The following is a 19,399-nucleotide window of genomic DNA, read 5'->3' as shown; positions in this document are numbered from 1 at the left end:
GATTACCTATAATGTAGTAAACGGGTGTGTGCAGTCTATAACTTTAAATTAAGATTCAATTTGCTTATTTATAAAACAATAGTCATGTAAAATACAAATTGATATTTTCACAGAGGCCTTGTTTTAGTTGCAAGACTGCTTAGAAAAGTCTTAAGTGATTTATTAATGATACTTTTGTATTTAGAACTCTGGTGGGGAATAAACCTGTGGATTAAACAGAAGAGTAAACCGCTCACTTCCAACAACTATCAGAATACATTAATGCTAAGAACTCTCAGAGGTACCTACCCTTTCATAACAAATAGGCACTATGTTAAGAACTGTGAGATTATTTCCATCTTGAACTACAACTTCTCTTCAGGTCAGTTGGTAGCTATGTAGTTTATATTTTGAGCATCTGAGTATTTAACCAATTTAGATGCTTTATGATGAAACACTTTTCACAATTTTATTTAATGCTATAATCCTTTCTGTTGCTTAGGAAAGTCCTTGCTTTAATTTCTATCTAAATTAGTCCTCCAGAGAACATTTTTTGTGATTTACCTGAATTAAGGTTGCACAACTCTGAGTGCAACTTAATAAAGGGCATTGGGTGTGAAGAAGCACCTAATCAGGAAAATAAGGGAGATAATGGTTCCAGAAGAAGCCAACTCACCAACATTTGCACACATGGAGGCAGAAATGTTTGAAGCTCAGAAATATTACCATCCTTGGTTAAACACAAGGAAGGAAGCTTCTAAAGTGTTATTGTAACTTTTATTATTTTAAAGAAAATGGCAACAAGCAACTTTAACATATTTTACTTTTATTTATTTGCAGCTTATTTTTTAAATGGTCAGTGGCATCCTATTCCCAGTTGAAATTGGCCCAAAGATGTAAAATGATCAGGAGCAATAGCCTTGCAACGGATGCCTTCATGTTGATTGGGTCCTTGCTCTTATAATAGATCAGTTGAATTAGCATATGCAAATAATCACAGTATTGTGGGCTTTACAGAATTTTGAAACATATAAAATATACAATATAGTCCAAGAGAACATTTTGGAAAAACATCTAAATATTTGTGATGACAGCAAACAACACTAATGCCACATAAGATGGACTTTTTTTTACATATGTGCAACACCCTCCACAAACATGCATTTATAAACAGTAAAGAACTACCTTAACAAATACAATACACAACTGTTACACAAAACAAACATTCAAGTTTGAAGGTGTAAAAAGCATATACAGAAAATCACATTGCTCTAACAGATCAGGAATTTGAACTGGAAAATGCAGCATTGCTTTATACAAAGTAGAAAAGTTAATCATAAAAAATTAGTCTATTTCTCCTCCTTGGCATTCTGTTTATTTTCATACTTTCTAGAAATCTTTCCTTTCAGTTTGGAAAATCTAAGGTGATGATCCCTTCAGTTCCCATAAACTAGAGTTTTGTAAAAACCATCTCAATCCATGTCAAAAGAATGGTTCAAAATATTTTATCTACAAGCAATTAACAGAACCAAAATCTGTATTTGTGTTTTTAAGTTCTCATGAAAAAAAATGTATTTAGCATTTCAAGATAGATGGTTCATTAAACATGCCTTGAAGACTTTATACATAAGATTTCCAAGAAGAAAAGCAAATTCTTTACATTTATAAGGGAGATGTTGCAACTGGGAATTGTATTAGTAACTTCTGTTAATTAAGTGAAAAATATTTGCTTCAAGAAAGACACAATGATAGTTCTAATAGTGCCACTGAAAAATTAATTTCATTTATGCCTCACCTGTAAGCAGGACAGGTAATGTAGTTAACAATAAAAATACAAAATAAGTTAAAAGCAACCAAATTAAACAAGCAGAAATAAAATTTAAAAAACATACTTATAACAAAATTCATAGTCAAAGCACTATAATACAGTATTCTGCTAAAAAAAATTGTTGCTCATTCCTTTTCTAAAACTTTGTGCGGTTGTGCAAAATTTCTCTATTTGCGAGTTACCTTCTGAATGAGGTGCTGAAGCAGCAGAATAAAAGCTCTGGCCCTTTACATGTGGGTGCAACAAAAGGGTGGTGCTTCATTTGCACTGCTGCCACCACCATTTTGTCTTTTTCGCTTCCCCTGCAGTTGCTGCTGTTCCAAAGTATGTATGGGGGGAGAGGAGCATCTTTAACACAATTGTCCCTACAGATCATTGTAGCTAGAAAAAGTCAAAGTAAAACAAACTACTAGGTGCTAAATTGTTTTAAGGTGTAAGCATGAAATAACTAAGGCATATCTAACTATTGCTAGACTCAGTTGGCTCAGGAATAATAGAAGTAGGTACATTTATGGAATGTGTAAGTAGTTTTTGCCACAGATGCTACCTGGAGACAAGATATATGGTATATATATTTGTATGAAATGATATTTTCAAGGAAAGCATAATGCCACTCACTATTTATTTATTTAAAAGCTTTGAATGGTCATTCATCTTAAAACCACAACTCTGGACAGCTCACAAGAGTTATATAAAACCAAACATCATGAAACAATAATAGCAAAAAAACAACAACAGTGAAAGCAGAAACAAACATGCAGCACCAGAATCAATCTAATGCAACCAATACTATTATCTTCCATCTCCAACTTCACCCTGTCCAGGCTTGGGGCAATAGCCAGTTCTTAAGATTTAGTTGAGTCCTCATCTTTGCCTCTGATTTCTTTCTTTCTTTTTTCTTTTTTATTGAAAAGTTTTACAAAAAGTTTACATATCCCCCCCCCCCCGCCGCCCTACCTCAACCTCCCCCCTCCCCCTCCTCTTCCCAGAACAAATTACAGGGTATAACCTTCAACAATCATAATCAATCCTAATTTAAATAATTATGACATTCCACATCTCTTGTTCCTTCAATTCCCTAATTACCCGCCTAGCTTTATTACTTAAAGACACACCAAATATCTATATAATCATTCATAACCTATCTGCAATTTCTTATTCCGGTATTTATTTTGAATATAATTTATCCATCTTCTCCAGTCTCTTAAATATCTTTCGTTTGAATGATCCTTTGCCTCTGATTTCTTTCTAAACCACAGGCTTCCATGAACTGGAGAGAGGGGAGCAAATGATGAAATAGAAAACCTGACTTATTACTCCATCTCTGCCTTTTCTCTACCTGTGTCACAGTGTTACACAAGGGAAGAGTTTGCCTTATGACATGGCAGGACATAGCATTACATTGTAATGTATGTTTTATCATTCTGATGGCATCTCATTTGGCTGCAGGCTCCCTGCATAGATCCTCAATCTTCTCTTCTAGAAAAAATCAGAAATACTATAGCCTTCAACAATTTTGCAGAAATTTAGAGGGTCTGACAACTTAATTAAATGATTGTACCTAGCAGAGGAATTTATTTATGAATAATTTTTAATGGGAAATTATGGAGGTTTTTTTAAAATTGGGAGATATCTTAATTAGGTTGCTGTAGGGTCAGATAGATTCTGGTTGTGATTTTATTGGCTTTTGAATTGTAGGTCTGATTTTTTAAATTTTTTTCTGAGTTTATGTTGAATCACTGGTATACAAATAATCAATCAATAAATACGTTTCAATAAATTTGCATAATGACTTTGAGCAAACTGATTACAGTTCCCATAAACATGTTCAACAATTCATTAAGAGTTATGACTTCTAGTTTTCCTTCCAACCAGTATAACTTATCTCAACTTAAGATAGTGATTTAGTCACCTTATTGAGCTGCACTTCTACATATTCATCATGTCAAATTCTTTTTTATTTAACAGAAGAGTAATTTTAAACATGGAACTACTGTATTTTACAGCAACCATTAGGCAATATTGCACAGACTTTAAGTAGCGATAATTTTTTGGGTTTATATTAGGTAAATGACCCAATGGTCTATAAAAGAGATTTCTGATCTACATTTGTAAGCATTGCTAAACTATCTTCATGTAAAATTGGATGCTAAAATATATTCATTTGCACAATTTCACATTGGGGGCAATAAATATCAGATAAAGTAGGCATAACAATAGCACTAGACTTATATAGCATTCCATATTGTTTTACAACACTGTCTGGGCAGTTTACAATGTAGCATATTGCCCCCAACAATCTGGGTCCTCATTTTACTGACCTCTGAAAGATGGAAGGCTGAATCAACCTTGAGCCCATCAGAATAAAACTCCAGGCTGAAGGAAGAGTTAGCCTGCAATACTGCATTCTAACCACTGCACCACTAGAGTTCAATATCTGAAAAACAAAAAATATTCTAGGTAGATCAGATGAGGAAGTATAAGTTTGCAAATGAGGGTACATTTCATCAATTGCTACATTGAGATTTACTAAACAAAATCTTAGCATTTAGTTTACTTTGATATTTGGTTTTGGGTTAATATAAGGCTGTCAAACTTGTGGCCTGTGGGCTGGATGTGTCAGGTGCTGGCCACGCCAATGCCCAGTTTAGCGAAGGGGGAAAAAGTCCCAATATGTCACGTCACGCTGTGAGTTTGACACCCCTGGGTTAGTAAATTCTGAATGTCTACTTTCACAAAGTCATGCTGAAAAAAAAGGCAATAGGACTCTCAGTATCTTTTTATTCAGAAGTTCTCCAGCTAAAAGGCTTCTAATGAATTTTTCCCTAGTTTAAGGACAGATATGCAGAGCACAAAGATGTGAAAAGGCTGAACTGTGTGTCATGACATCACAACACATGTTTCATTACCTGCCCCTTAGTTCATTCCACTGACACCAATGCCTATACTTAAGGGTCAGTTCACATTGTTTGGGAACATCAAAATTATAAGCACACAAACATGAAGAAGGAGCTCAGCAGGGTAGTGGATGGACATGGATGACTTTTGTTCCCGACTCACATCCAAAATTTATCAGAATTATAGATGTGTTCTGATAGTGTTATATTTGACAGAATCTTTCTGACTGAAAAACACATCTGCTTGGTTAAATAAATAATTAAGTGAGGCTGCAGGAATGAGTAAAACTTCTCCATCATCCATACAGATTCAATTAAATGTTGGCACCACTTTGGTTTTAATCTTAGGGTGGCATTAGCTCTTCAGAGATGACAAAGAACAGTGATAGAGGTAGGAAGGCCTCTTATTGTCATGCAATAACATTCTTATGAGGCAAGCCATTAGTTCCAATTGATCTTAGCTTCACAGGTGATATTTTATCAGATTTCCAAGGTCCAGAGATAAAAGATGAATGAAAAGAGAGTTGTTTATTTCATTAGTTTCTGTTTAATGCCAAATCATTTGCAAAGCTTTGACAAGTACAAGGTTTAATGAGCTGGGAGACAACTAGTTGGCGTCAGTTTTTGATAATGACCAGTTTCAGGAATTGTAGTAGAAAACACATGAACATTTGGATATTGGGCAATTTATGAGTATATCATATTAGAGAAAAGATTTGGAACAAGGTTTTGTGAAGTGCCTGTAGGAATTACTACCTAATAGAGCTATCCTATTGATGTGTGTTTGGGGTTATTCTAAAATACTTTTGGAAATCAGATTTTAAAACAGAGACTTGAAATTTTTTATGAATGTCAAGAAAATTGATCATGTATCAGTTTTTTATTGAGCTATCTCCTAACCACCAGCCCAAATATATTCTGTTATTTGTGTCTACTTCCCATGCTGGCAGCATATGGCAGTGAAAGACCTGGGGCCGTTGATCTCGCTCTTGCGATCCGGTGAGATCCGGCCATGAATGGTGTGAATGAGTTTCAATGTTTTTAATGTTTTTAATTTTTAAATGTTTTTTATAATGATTTTAAATGCATTGTGAGCCGCCCTGAGTCTTCGGAGAGGGGTGGCATATAAATTGAATTAATAAATAAATAATAAATAAATAATCATAATATTAAGTATTTACACATGCAATTTGATAGAATAGTGAGAGGGCATACACTTCTCTATAAAAAGTTTGTCTCAATCAAAAGGGAATTCAGTCAATGCTTATTTGAACAAGGCACTTTTGTTACAAACATGGATTCATATTTCATGGATTTCAATACCACTCTCAAGAGTGAAGGCATAGGCACAGCGTGAGGAAACTCCTTTAACTAAATCTTAATTCACCTTCAAAGAAACTCTCTGCACTTTGGGTACTTCTTGAGTTGAAAGGATATTAGGATAACACTTCAACAATAAAGAAGGAAGATATTAATACTAATGAAACTCCAAATTTCCTGAGACATTTAGATTGGAAAAAGCAGCATAGGATTTGTAATATAGTAGCTGAGTAGTGAGGACTAATTGAATGGAATTAAAAGTGATAGTTTAATTCAGTGTTTCTAAACCTTGGCAACTTTAAGATAATGCATTGGTTGGCGAATTCTGGGAGTTGAAGTCCATACATCTTAAAGTTGCCAAAGTTGAGAAGTGCTGAGTTAACTCTTGGCTTAATGAAGTTTATCACATAGAACTATTTCAATCAATACTGTCCAAAAGGTTCCTTTTTAAAATCAGCTTTTATTGTAATTGTTCTGGGGCCTCAAAACCAAGATACATGGCTTATTTGCTAATGGCTATACTTAAATAAACTAAAGTTTTTTGTCTTTTTTAATAAAAGATTTGCTGAAAAAGAATTATATTTGTACATCCATCTCTTTTAGAAGGATCATCTCAATTAACAAATGCTCTGGGAGACAAGTAGTAGAACACAATAGTCACATTCATTGCTTATTTTATTTCTTAAGGACAATTTGTTTCAACTTTTCACCCATTCCCATGAATATTACACAGTAGGAAATCCTGCTGTGTTATATTCTGAATGATATATGGAATTACAGCCTCAGTTACACAAAAGCTGGCAACATTTGTCAGTGATCTCATCTTTTAATAGGTAGATGACAGCCCTAATAGAACAATACTGCCCACCCACAATTCGCAACTGTAAAATTTTTGTATTAAGTGATAAATCTACTGAGATTCCAAAAGTTTTGTTAGGGTTCTATATGCTCAATGCATATACGTTGTTTGTGTGTGTGCTGTCATCTGTGATCATTGTGTACTTTGAGGTACAGAGCCTCAACTTGTGAATGTTGTATGAACAATAACAATGGCTGGTTTTATATTCAGTGTCAAATGCATCAGATTTCAGCTAGGATAACATTTATGGATTTAGCATTGAATATGTGATACTAAACTCACACTCAAATAGGAGTAAGTTTTAAAAGCTTATACACACAAAAGTTGCAACACATAAAAGCAGAAGAAATGGCAAGTTATTTGGCTGTTGCCGAATCACTCTCGAGCTTAGACCATTGAGAGATGTTTTTGTGTAATTGTAAGTTAAATTATAAACTTTATTTTATCAATAAATGCCCCTTTTTAGCTAAATTATTTTTAATAGCCAATAGAAGTCTGGCTTCCTTTGAAAAAGATACCAATCATGGATTTATCTTGATTATGAATCTTGAGTGTGTTTATTTAAAACTACTTTCTACTCTTCAATTGAGCTTACTTTCACTTAAAGTTATTTTAGGATTACATTAATTTATGAAAATAAGACTTCATTGATAAGAGAATTTTGGGCTAACATTTAATATCCTTTTTCATATTGCTTGTTTTCTGAACAGAGGAAAATAGACCTTATACATACATCCACACCATATATTTAGGATTAGCATCACACCATGCTGCTTAAAATATATTAAATAAATGTTAGGGAAGAGATAAGAGGTCTCCTATACTAATATGCTCTTTACTGTAATTGCTTCCCTCGTTATCTTTTAACTCTACATATTTTTTCCTGATTGATTTAACATTGCTAGTGTATCTGCGTTATTCATAGAACAATGTTAGTCTCAGCAACCGTAAGGTATGTGGCCTTCGAATCCCAGAATTCCCCAGCCAGAATGCTTTAAATATATATGCTCTATTTCAGGGGTGTCAAACTTGCAGCCTGCGGGCCGGATATGTCACACGCTAGCCACGCCTACCCCCTGTTTAGCAAAGGGGGGGGGGAGTCACAGTTTGATGACAATGTGATGCTGTGAGTTTGAGACCCCTGCTCTATTTCCTTAAATTTACTGAGTAGCAAATTTAACAGGGTTTGAATACTGCTCACTGAAAACTATTGGCAAGGAACTGCAGCATAAAATTAGCTTGGGATGGAAACTTTTATTTCACATGAACTTTCTTGACTTATTTCAGTCAACAATTTCACTTTAACACACTTAGTAATGGGATGATCTATGTGAGAATCAGCAATCTCCAGCTCCTTTTCTGAACTGACAATTGTTTATTGGGAGCCATTATAAGAAATAATGGGAGCCAGTTTGATATAGTCATTAGGGCATAGCAACAGCATTTAGACTTAGCTTCATAGTACTTTACAGTCCTCTCTAAGCAGTTTACAGAGTCAGCATATTGCCCCTAATAATGTGGGTCCTCATTTTACCAACCTTGGAAGGATAGAAGGCTGAGTCAACCTTGAGCCAGTCAGAATCAAACTCCTGGCAATGAGTAGTGAATTAGCCTGCAATACTACATTCTAACCACTGTGTCACCATGGCTCTTGAGGCTAGAAACTGAAAGACTATGAATTCCAAATCTGCCTTGGGCACAAAACCAACTGGGTGACCTTAGGCCAGTCACTCCCTCTCTGCCCTAGGAAGCAAGCAATGGAAAAACGTTTCTAAAATATTGCCAAGAAAACTTCAGGGACTAATCCAGGCAGTTATCAGGAATCAACAATGATTTAAAGACAACAAACAAATAAATGAAAACCCATGTGTTCAACTGTGTCTTATCAAGTTTTGCAACAGATGCTTTGAAGGCAATTTTCAGCAAATAATTATATGCTAATATTTTCATTTCCAGTTACGTAAATACTATATATTTACAGATTAAGTCAAAGCATTGTATTGGTTCTGTCTCCTGAGTTTTCAGTGATATAATAAATATAAGCTTTCACACTAAGGGCACTTTGGGATAATAAACTCACTGTGTGTAACTGATGCGGTCTAATTGCTAGGTGACATTATCAACAGTGTAAACAGAATCTTGAGGAGATGGTTCACACCCCCATTACACCCCCCTCTCACATTTGATTAGTTATGATCATCCCTCATTGCACAGAAAATCTATTATATTTTTAGTCATGAATCTTAGCTCCCTCCTTGAAAAAAGAAGGGCTGGGATTTGAACTATGAAGAAGTTTGCCTCCAAACTATTTAACAAAGAAACAGATTACAGCTTCTAGGAAATCATTTATATTTCACTAATAATTAGTTTAGTTTAGTTTAGTTTAGTTTAGTTTAGTTTTGTTTATTGTCATTGCACATGGTACAACGAAATTAAATGCCATCTTTAGTGTACATTATAACTATAAAAATAAAAACACAAACATACATCCTTTACATTCTAATATATACATTTGGATAGTTTCATGTTATATCTTTTTTTTTGTATGTATGTATACACACACACACATATGCAGACTGTATATATGCATACATGCTTTGGATCTCACTGAGCACAGCACCTCTCTGCTATTCTTGAAAGCAGCTATTGTCAGTGATTGGATTCTTTTTAGGCCCTCTTTTTTCAGTGTTGTGTGGTAATCTAAAAAAGTGACATTGCTTTCATTAATAGCAAAGGGAGGGGGTTGTGTTTACATTCAGTCCAAAGGATATTCCAAATTGTTTTCAAAAGATGCTCTGACAAGGGAGAAAGACACAGAAAAAGAAAGAATCTGATGGTATATAAGGTTTTTTGTCTGTGGCCACACATCAGTATAACTAAATTAAAAAGGAGGTTTGTTATCCTCAGGAAAATTTTAAAACATGATCTCTAAGATACAGTCAATGCAATATTGTGCTATTATAATGCCACTCTCAATGGGGGGGGGCACTGTAAAATGATGTAATCAAAATACATCTGTAAGAAGTAATCACGCACCCCTCCTCCTAGAAGAATGAAATATTTTGGGGAATATTAAAAGAGGCGGATTATTATATTTCCCCAAAAGAGAAATGGAGTAACATGCTCCAGCCCCAATTTCCTACATAGTAAAACAGCTTCCATCAGAAATTAACAGATTAACAGAGTTGGAAGGGACCTCTAGTCCAACCCCCTGCCCAAGCAGGAGACCCTACACCATTTCTGACAGATGGCACTCCAGTCTCTTCTTGAAAGCTTTCAGTGATGAAGGTCCCACAATTTCTGAGTCCCTAGAGATGGAGATTTGGGGTCCATTAAGAAATCCAGGACAATCTATTCATAAGCAAAACATCTTCAGCTCCAGGATGATGGGATTAAGAAGGACAGGACATGACCTTTTAGGACATAATAGGATTAATTTACCACCATTTAGCAAAAGACAAGTCCCTTCATTGCACAATCCCAGAACAGTTCAAACTTCAAAGTCATAGAAACCTATAAAGATCCACTCATTCATTCAACCATTTGGTTAGCTGTCCCAGAATCACATGCTGTTGGTGGTTGCTCTCATCAATAAACAGAATCTTTCTTTCCAATCAGCCTCCATGTTATTTCCAGTTTCTTTCTCCCAGCTTGGAACTGGACCTAGATTTTCTTCCAACACATCCCTATGAACTTGGTCCTTCATCTACATTGGGATGGGGGGGGGGGAGGAGATCTAAACTGTACCTGATCATGTTCTGCTCATAAAATAATTATTAATTGCTTTAATAATACATAAAATAAATAGTCTTCTACCCTATAAAATAATGAAATAATAACAGGCGTTGAATTATTTATGGCACTTTACTCCTTTTTCATGCATTTTGGGGCTATTTATTGGTGCTGCAAAGATTCAGGTCACTGGTAGATGGCAACAAAGAGATCACCATCTCTTCCATCTAGCAATTTTGCTGATGTTTGCAGGCTAGATCTGATGGTCCTATTCTGGGGTATGGCTATCAAAGGGTTATAATTGCTATGCTATTGATTATTTGACTCTGGCATGCTTTCCCCCTCTAACTCAAAAGTTAAAGTTAGTTTTCTCATGTCTGCTATTTGCATCAGGAAGAAACCATTATGGACACTAAAATCAGTTTTCCTGAAAACAGTAGCTGTAGGGTAGAATCCTATTTATTTGGATTAGAATTGCAAGAAGGAAAATATTAGTCCTCTTTTCTCACCCTATCTCCTACGATAGTAGTGGGTCAAATTTTGGTGGCCAATGTTTAAAATTTTGTAATGAGGACTGAAGACCAAGAAAGGGTATTGCCCAAACCACACCTATAGAGTAGCCAGGTTTGGAGGAATTTGGAAGCCCTCCCCTATTTTTATTATTTTTTTTGAAAGGGGGAGTCAATTTAAGGCTTATTGTTAGATTTCAACTTTTTCCACCTCAAAATAAAAGGAAATTTGTGCCACTGATGTTTGTGTTTTAACAATTATAGTCAGAGAGGGGCTTTGAAGGTTGAATGATCTTGGTCTAGAGACCTTAGGGCTGTTCCCTGCTAAATAAAAGACATAAAAGAACCAATGATGTGACTAGAGATACATCCATGTTAGCAATTAAATAGGTTTATGCCATGGCCACAGCTTTCCCCATGGAATATAAATTTCTATTATCTGGCAATCATAACCCATAAAGAATTCTTAATATTTTCCCCCCTTCTCCCAACAATAATTCCCAGGATTCTGGGATAGAAGGATGATAGTCAAAGCAATAACCTGATACAGGTTTAAAGTAGCCTTTAATGGAAGTGGAAGGGAAAATATTTTTCTTCCAGCAAAACCTAATGTATTATGTTAAATCAATACACTACAGTAAAGCTTTGCAACTATTGTAGACTTCTACTGGTATATATTCCTTCTAGCACTATCACTTCATAAAGGTATCCTTATTGACTGAATGTATGAATTGTAATCAAACATTAATTAAAGCTGCATACATGTATATATAAATAAAGGAATAATTCTGAAGAAAATAATTATTTTCACAGCAGAATCACTTTTCAAGAGATGAACTTTTATTGTGTGAGAGAAAAACCATGTTCTTTCTAAGCTATTTCTTACCATCCCCAATATTTAAAGATGTGTATTAAAAGCATTAATCATTTGAAAAATATGTGCTGTCTGTTTCAGCAGGAGCACATTTTAATTTACAAAAATGTTTGACATTTACAAATTAATAGATAAATTATTTAACAATGCAGCTTTTTACCCCATCAATATTGGTAGAGCTCTGTCTACCCATGTATTTTTTGACACTGTAAAATTATATATTGTTCTGGTAGCTTATTTATAATAATGTGAAAACCAATGTGTGATTTGACAGAGGAGTTATGCAGCTGGGTCTCCTTCTCAGTAAATGTGCATATGATTGAAGCTATCATCTGTCATGCTTTGCAAACAGATGTTTTAACTTTGTTTGACAAACACTATTGTGATGCCATTAGACATCGATTTTTGGAGGGAGTGGGATTAGATAGAATTTCATTTCACATTTTAAATGTTAAGAAAAAAAAGGAAAGGAAAGATTACCAGAAATAGTGTTAAACATCTTTGCTCTTTGAAAGCAGATCTAAAAGAATGATACGATATTCAAAGAGATACTGTTGTTTTTTGGAGTATACAAGGTTTAAACTCGGGGATATGAGTAAAAGGATACTCTAGCCTACTGAATAGGTGGCCTTTGTACTGTGAATCTTCCTTAAGGATGACTTGATAGAGGGATCACAGCATAACTCAGTGCACATAATAAAGCCAATAGACAACATTAAAAAGAATAAAAGTGATAGGAAAGACCATTCTGGACCACTTGTCTATGGAATTAACATCAGTCAAATCTGGTATCTTGACTTTGAGCTGTGATGCTCTTCTTCGTAGTCGTCCCTTTTGGTGGGCAGTGTGTCTGTCCAAGGTGCTTCTGCTGTTGAGGTCTTTCACAGTAGGTGGTCTCCGGTAATGGATGCTGGCACTGTCATAAGAGTACATGGTGGCTCTTGGATCATTCAAACTTGCAAGCACATCAGAGCTGCTGACCTCATTTCTCATTTCCAAGGTAGTAAGAAGGATATTCCCACAGGTGTCAATCTAAAGGAGGGGTACACTTTAGAGAGAGTTTCTGTATCACTAGTGCTCTTTACATTTCTGCAAGTTACCTGAAACAATGGACCACTCCAGATTGAATGACACCCCCCCGCCAAAAATAAAAATAAAAATAGGAAAGTCCATTCCTTTTAGGGACATTTTAAAAACTATGTTATTTACTTCTGAATAGTCTTGTTGCTTTCAGTGAAATTTAGATTAGTCAAAACTAGCTTCAGCACAATACATTTCAAGTCCTATAATGTAAGAAGTACCAAATCTGGATTTTCTCTAGTGTTAGCTTGTTCAGGGAATATTGAGGGAATTTGCTGAAATAGAATCCTGGGCTGTTTTCCTGAAAATTTTGTCATTTTATTTCAGTTTCAGTTTATTCTTTCATTTCTGGCAATGGCAACATTCTTTATTGTCTATTTTACACTGATTTTGCAGCATCCAGAGATGTACATCAGGAAGCTAAGCCTTATTTAGTGACCACAGTTGTGACTGGAATCATGGTAGTTAAGCGAAACAGTCACTAAGAGAAACTGCAGTTGTGTTTACAATATATTTCAATTTTCTTTTGCTTTACCAATCTATGAAGGTTGTAAATATGAGGACTGATATAAAGTTATTTTTTATCACCATTGTAATTGTGAATGATTGCTCAATGAGGCAATCACTAAACGAGAATTACATTAAAATCTAAGAAACTAACATAGCACTTTTTACCCTGAGGATTTCTAGAATAGAGGCTATTATTTCAGCAAAACTAAGGAGAGAAACAGGATCAATCTGTGATTTTTCACCAGGGATTAGATTAACAGATTAACAGAGTTGGAAGGGACCTTGTCTAAGCCTCCTCCCCCCTCCCAAGCAGGAGACCCTACACCAGTGGTGGCGAACCTACGGCACACATGCCAGAGGGGGCACTCAAAGCCCTCTCTGTGGGCATGTGGCTGTCGTCTGAGCACAGTGTTCACCAGAGTTTGCTGATTGGGGCAGCCCTGGTGGGATCAGGTCTCCACTTCTGCAGCTCCGGCTCAATCAGGCTCTTCTCTCCTCCCTCCCTTTCTGCCAGGGCAAGTACCCCACCCCTTAGGCTGCCCTGCAAGATGCCTGATCCCCCCAGGGCTGCTCCAACCCCCGCTTCAAGACCTCCACCCCGGAGGAAAAGAAGCAAGGAAAGACTAACGTGAAGCACTTGGTTAGAAAGAACCAGAGCCTTTCTCCGTGGCGGATGGATGGCACTGAGGTTGCGGGCCTGTCAGACAGCCCTCATTTGGCTACTGTGGTAAAGTCACCTCTTGAGTTTTGATTTAATTTGCAAATACATACAACTACAAGCCTCATCCATATAGCACTGTAAGTCATAAAGGGATTTGTTTGGCTTGGCAATGTCAACAGATTTGACTATTTTGAGCAAATCAGTTATGCAAACAATGACATATGTTGCATGAAGATGACATTAAACATATTCATCGATGCAAGTTCTAGATTGGGATCATACTTTATACTAAGGAACAATAGGATTTGTGGTAGGTTTTGTTCTTCAGATAGGTTTGATGAAGCTGTTAAAACAATCTGCCTAATAGGTTCTTCTATGTGCCCAGCATGTTGTACAAACTAAGCATTTTGGTCATTGCCAAATCAGAATATCAACAAAGTATATTAGAATCATAAGTTACTATATTTTTCAGAGTAGGAGGATGGATGGATTACTTCAGTTATCTTCAATAATTCCATAATTTGTAGAGTTTAAAATATTGTTGAATGTTGTTTTAATATAATATAAAACAAGCTAGAAATGAGGATAGAAAAAATCCCTCACCCTCCTCAAGGAAACCCAAGATATATTCTAATGGTTCTAGCACTTACAATTAAAACTCTTTTTGCCAAAAAAGCTAATAAAAACACTAGGTTTTAATCAGTAGTGAAATCTAAAATTTTTTGCCACCGGTTTGGTGGGCATGGCTTGGTGAGAGTGGCTTGACAAGCATGTGACTGGGTGGGCGGGGCCAACATGCCATCACTCACGTCACTCTTTCTTTCTTCTTTCTCTCCCTTCCTCTTTCTTTCTTTTTTTAAAATAATTTTTATTAAACAGTTTGTCTTTAAAAACAACACAAAAAACAATCATGCATATATAAAAACAAAACATGTCAAGACATAACGTATTAAACATTACATACCGTCAATGGTAATCTTGCAGCATTTCGTACCGACATACACATTTTGCTTTTGTAGTTCTCTATTCTATCATTTCTATTTACTTCTCAATAGTAGAATAATCACATTACTCCAACATATATATATACATACATTGTAATATTCATTGTTCTTATCTTCACATTTATCTTCATTTATATTTACATCTCTTCATTTAATGTTATTCAATTACTGTAATTTGAGTTTCATCAGTATTAAGTTAAACATTTCTTGTTCTGATTTCTATTTTCGAACCAACTGTACATTTTATTCCATACTTCATAATAGTCCGAATCCTCTTCTCTTTGTTGCTCTAATTTTTTGCACTATTTGTTCTTGTGTGATTAAGTTAATTCTATGTTTAATTATCTCTTTTTCGACTCTAATTTCCTGGTTGTGGGGTTCTTTCTGCATTTTGTCTTCTAATTTTCCCAATTTCTCTTGTAATTCTGTATATTGTTTCTTTTTGTTTTTATTTCTTCATATAGTGTATACCATTGTAAGGCCCCGGACGTAAGCTTTAGTTGTATCCCACAGATTTTGAATAATTGTCTGTTTATTCCAATTTTCCTGTAGGAAAAATACTAATTCTTTTTCTATGTATTGAATGTAATTTTTTTCTTTTATTATCATTTGATTCATGGTCCATCTCTTTTTTCTTCCCCTTTCCACTTTACTATTAATGGATTATGATCTGCCCAAATATTCGGTTTTATTTCTATTTCCTCTACATTTTTTCCTGTTTCTGGATCCATCCAGACCATGTCTATCCGGTACCATGAATTGTGTGGGTTGGAAAAATATGTATATTGAATTTTTTGTGGGTTAATTTCTCTCCAAATATCTTTCAAACGTAGCTCTTGAGTCATTTCAAAGAAAGTCTTTGGTAATGTTCTCCTTTCATAATTTTTTTTACTTCCTGTTTTATAGTCTTTTTTGGATCAACCACCGCATTGAAATCTCCTAATAAGGATACGTTATCTATTTCCAATTCTACAATTTGTTTATGTAATTTTCTGTAATATTCTTTCTGTTGAGTGTTTGGTGCATATATGACTGCAATTAATGTTCTTTTTTGTTTAATTAATACCTCAATTAATAACATTCTTCCCTCTTTGTCCGCATGTATTTGTTTGGGTTTTAACCGGTCTTTTATATAAACTGTGATTCCTCTTTTTCTAACTTCAGATAGGGCCAGAAATAATTTACCTAATTTGGGGGCTTCCAGAAGATTACTGTCCCCTTTCTTCATATGGACCTCTTGTAAACATATAATGTCTGTGTTTTGTTTTTGGAGTTTAGCAATTACTTGTCTTCTTTTTATCAGTGAATTTAATCCATTTATGTTGACCGAAAGTAATGTCACTTCTTTCTCCATTCCACTACTTATTTGTTGCCCTTACTTCCCTCCTTTGTCTCGTTTCCCTTTGCTTTCTTGTTCTCATTCCTTCTCTTTCCTGAGTCTCACTATCACTTCTCTCTCTCATATCTTGTTCCAGTTCCTTTTCCTCTTGCTATTGTTCCTCTTGACTTTGGGTTTCTAGTTCTTCTCTGTTGTCCAATTCTTCCTCTATATATCATGTATAGAATTCCTGGGCTTTTCCTATTGTGTCTATCCTTATTTTCTTATCCTGCCATGTTATTAGCAATCCTTCTGGTATCAGCCAGCGAAACATTATTTTGTTTTTTATTAATTGTGTGGTAAGGAACTGGTAGTCTCTTCATTTTTTTCTAATTCTCTTTGGTATCTGTTTGAGGGTTATGACCTCTCTTCCTTTGTAAGTCAACTAGTCGTCCCTCATTCTTCTATAAACTTCATCCCTGTCCTCACTTTTCATAAACCTTATATGTATCTCTCGTGGTAATCTGTGTCTCCTAGCGTAATTTGTTTGCACCCTGTATACTTCATCAATGTTGTTTCTTAATTCACTTTTATTCATTTGTAGAAGGTCAGCTAGAATATCCATCTTCAATTTGTATAAATCTTCTCTTGTCTCTGTGATATTTTGAAACCTCAGGTAGAAGGCAGATCTAATTCCAAATGGGTAATTGCCTCTTCCAAGTCTTTATTTGCTGCTAACTCTTTGGTTTCTTCTATTTTCTTTTCTGTTTATTCTGTTCTTACTTCTATCTCTTTTATTTTCTGTTCGTTTTTCACTATTGTATTTGAATTTTTCCCATTCTATTGTCCAATTTCTTTATGTCTTCTTTTACCTCTCCTAATTCACCCTTCATTTCCTCATGATTGTTTGTTATTGATTCCTGCGTTTTTATCATGAACTCCTGAATCATATTTAGTGAAGATTGTAAACTTTGCAGGGTTGGTGTCAGCCCTGGTTTTTCCCTTCCTCTTTCTTTCTTCTTTCTTTCTTTCTTTCTTTCTTTCTTTCTTTCTTTCTTTCTTTCTTTCTTTCTTTCTTTCTTTCTTTCTCTTTCTCTTTTCCTTCCTTCCTTCCTTCCTTCCTTCCCTCTCTCTCTCTCTCTCTCTCTCTCTCTCTCTCTCACACACACACACACACACACACACACACACTCTCACACACACCTGATCTGAGCAGTGGTTGCTGTGGGAGAAGGAAGAAAGTGCTCCGGGAGGGCGGGTGGCCTGGCCTGGAAGAAGAGCATCCCCATCATGGGCTTGATGCAGGCAGCAGGACCCAAGGTGGAGGGGAAGGCCAGCAGGCAATCACCCAATGGCCCCACAGAAGCCAAGTGTACCAGGCCCAAAAGGCGAGCGAGCCTCGCCATGTTCCCCCGAAGTGGCTCTTCAGCCGAGCGCAGCAGGTCTCCCTTTCCCACCGCCAGCATCAGCCTTACATCTGCCCGCTCTCCCAGGACTGCTCATGCACACCCCAGCAGAGCAGCAGTCTCGGCTCCAGTGGCTGCTGCTGGAGAAGGAAGAAAGTACTCTGGAAGGGTAGGCAGCCCGGCCCGGAAGCGGCGCGTCCCCTGTCAGGGGCTGGATGCAGGCAGTGGGACCCAAGGCAGAGGGGAAGGCAAGTGAATGGCAGTCACCAAAAGGCCCCACGGAAGCTGAGCATGCCAGGCCCAAAAGGCGAGCGAGCCTCGCCATATCCCTCTGAGGAGCCGAGCGCAGCAGATCTCCCTCCCCCTTGCTGTTGGCCTTACCTTCTAGATCCTCCACCAGCATATTCAGCATGCCCATGATCCCAACAAAGCCTATGCTTTGGTAATGCTGATGGCGGGCAGTCTTTGGTGGAGATGCAGCCGCTGCTCCAGTGCTGAGAGAGGCGCCACCACTGCGGTGGTGCTCCAGGAGGGCAAGCTGGATGGTGTCCTGGATGGTGCTGCACATGCAGTGCCCTCCTGAAGCACCACCGCCACCGTTCGCTTTCGTTTCACTGTGGGAGAAGGAAGAAAGCGAATGGCGAGGCCGCCCTGGCTGAGTGATCACCGTGCCTCCCCAGCCTTACCTGCCTTGCCCACTGCCTCCATGCACTGTGCTTGGAAGGGGCTGCACTTGTTCCCCACCTGGCTGCAGACATCCACCTGCCCTCCCAGAGCACCCCAACGCCGCCGCTGTTCGCTTTCTTCCTTCTCCCACTGGGAAACGAAAGCTCCAGGAGGTGAGGCAGATGTTCCAGGGCTGCTGCACATGTGCACCACATGTGGAGCACTGAGACATCTTCCTGCCCTCCCGGAGCACCACCGCCACTGTTCGCTTTCATTTTGCGGTGGGAGAAGGAAGAAAGCGAACGATGGTAGCACGGCAGTTCTCCAGGAAGGCAGGCGACACCTGCAGGTAGACGGGGAGGCAGGGCAGCCCCTTCCAAGCGCAGTGCACGAAGACGGTGGGTGAGGTGGCCCTGGTGCGGCTGTTGCTGGGGAGGTGCGGCCAGGGTGGTCTCAGTGGGGGCTGCATCGGCTTCTCTGCCTGTGCCATGTCCTGCTCCAGCTGCCCATGCAACTACAAGTGTGGCGACTTGGTCTTCGCCAAGATGAAGGGCTACCTGCATTGGCCTGGTCAGGTAAGTGCCGCCGCCCAGGCTGAAGGGAAAGTGCTACAGGCTCCACAGTAGCACTGGCCCTCTCCCTGCAGCCTAGCCCTCTCCCTGCACAGAGGGCCTGTCACCTGCCAGCCAGCCAGCCACCAGTGGCTTCCACGGCTCTTACTTCACTTCTTCACCAGTGGGAAGCCCCACCATGGCC

General features: G+C 37.4%; 1 protein-coding gene across 7 annotated transcripts in view; it reads right to left on the bottom strand.

Moving 5' to 3' along the window:
- Positions 1-11,944: 11,944 nt before the first annotated feature.
- GABRB1 (gamma-aminobutyric acid type A receptor subunit beta1) overlaps positions 11,945-19,399 on the bottom strand; it is a 277,599-nt gene continuing 270,144 nt past the window's right edge. For all 7 annotated transcript variants that reach the window (XM_034432891.3, XM_034432893.3, XM_087875272.1 and 4 more), the window contains one exon: positions 11,945-13,030. In XM_034432891.3, coding sequence (XP_034288782.1) covers positions 12,683-13,030 — 348 coding nt within the window. In that variant the 3' untranslated portion in view covers positions 11,945-12,682. The remainder of the gene's footprint in view (positions 13,031-19,399) is intronic.

Source organism: Pantherophis guttatus, chromosome 8, assembly GCF_059756535.1.
Source record: "Pantherophis guttatus breed Tessera chromosome 8, ASM5975653v1, whole genome shotgun sequence".
Classification (NCBI taxonomy): domain Eukaryota; kingdom Metazoa; phylum Chordata; class Lepidosauria; order Squamata; family Colubridae; genus Pantherophis; species Pantherophis guttatus.
The sequence above is the reverse complement of the archived record's forward strand: the minus strand, read 5'-3'. Positions and strand labels throughout refer to the sequence as shown.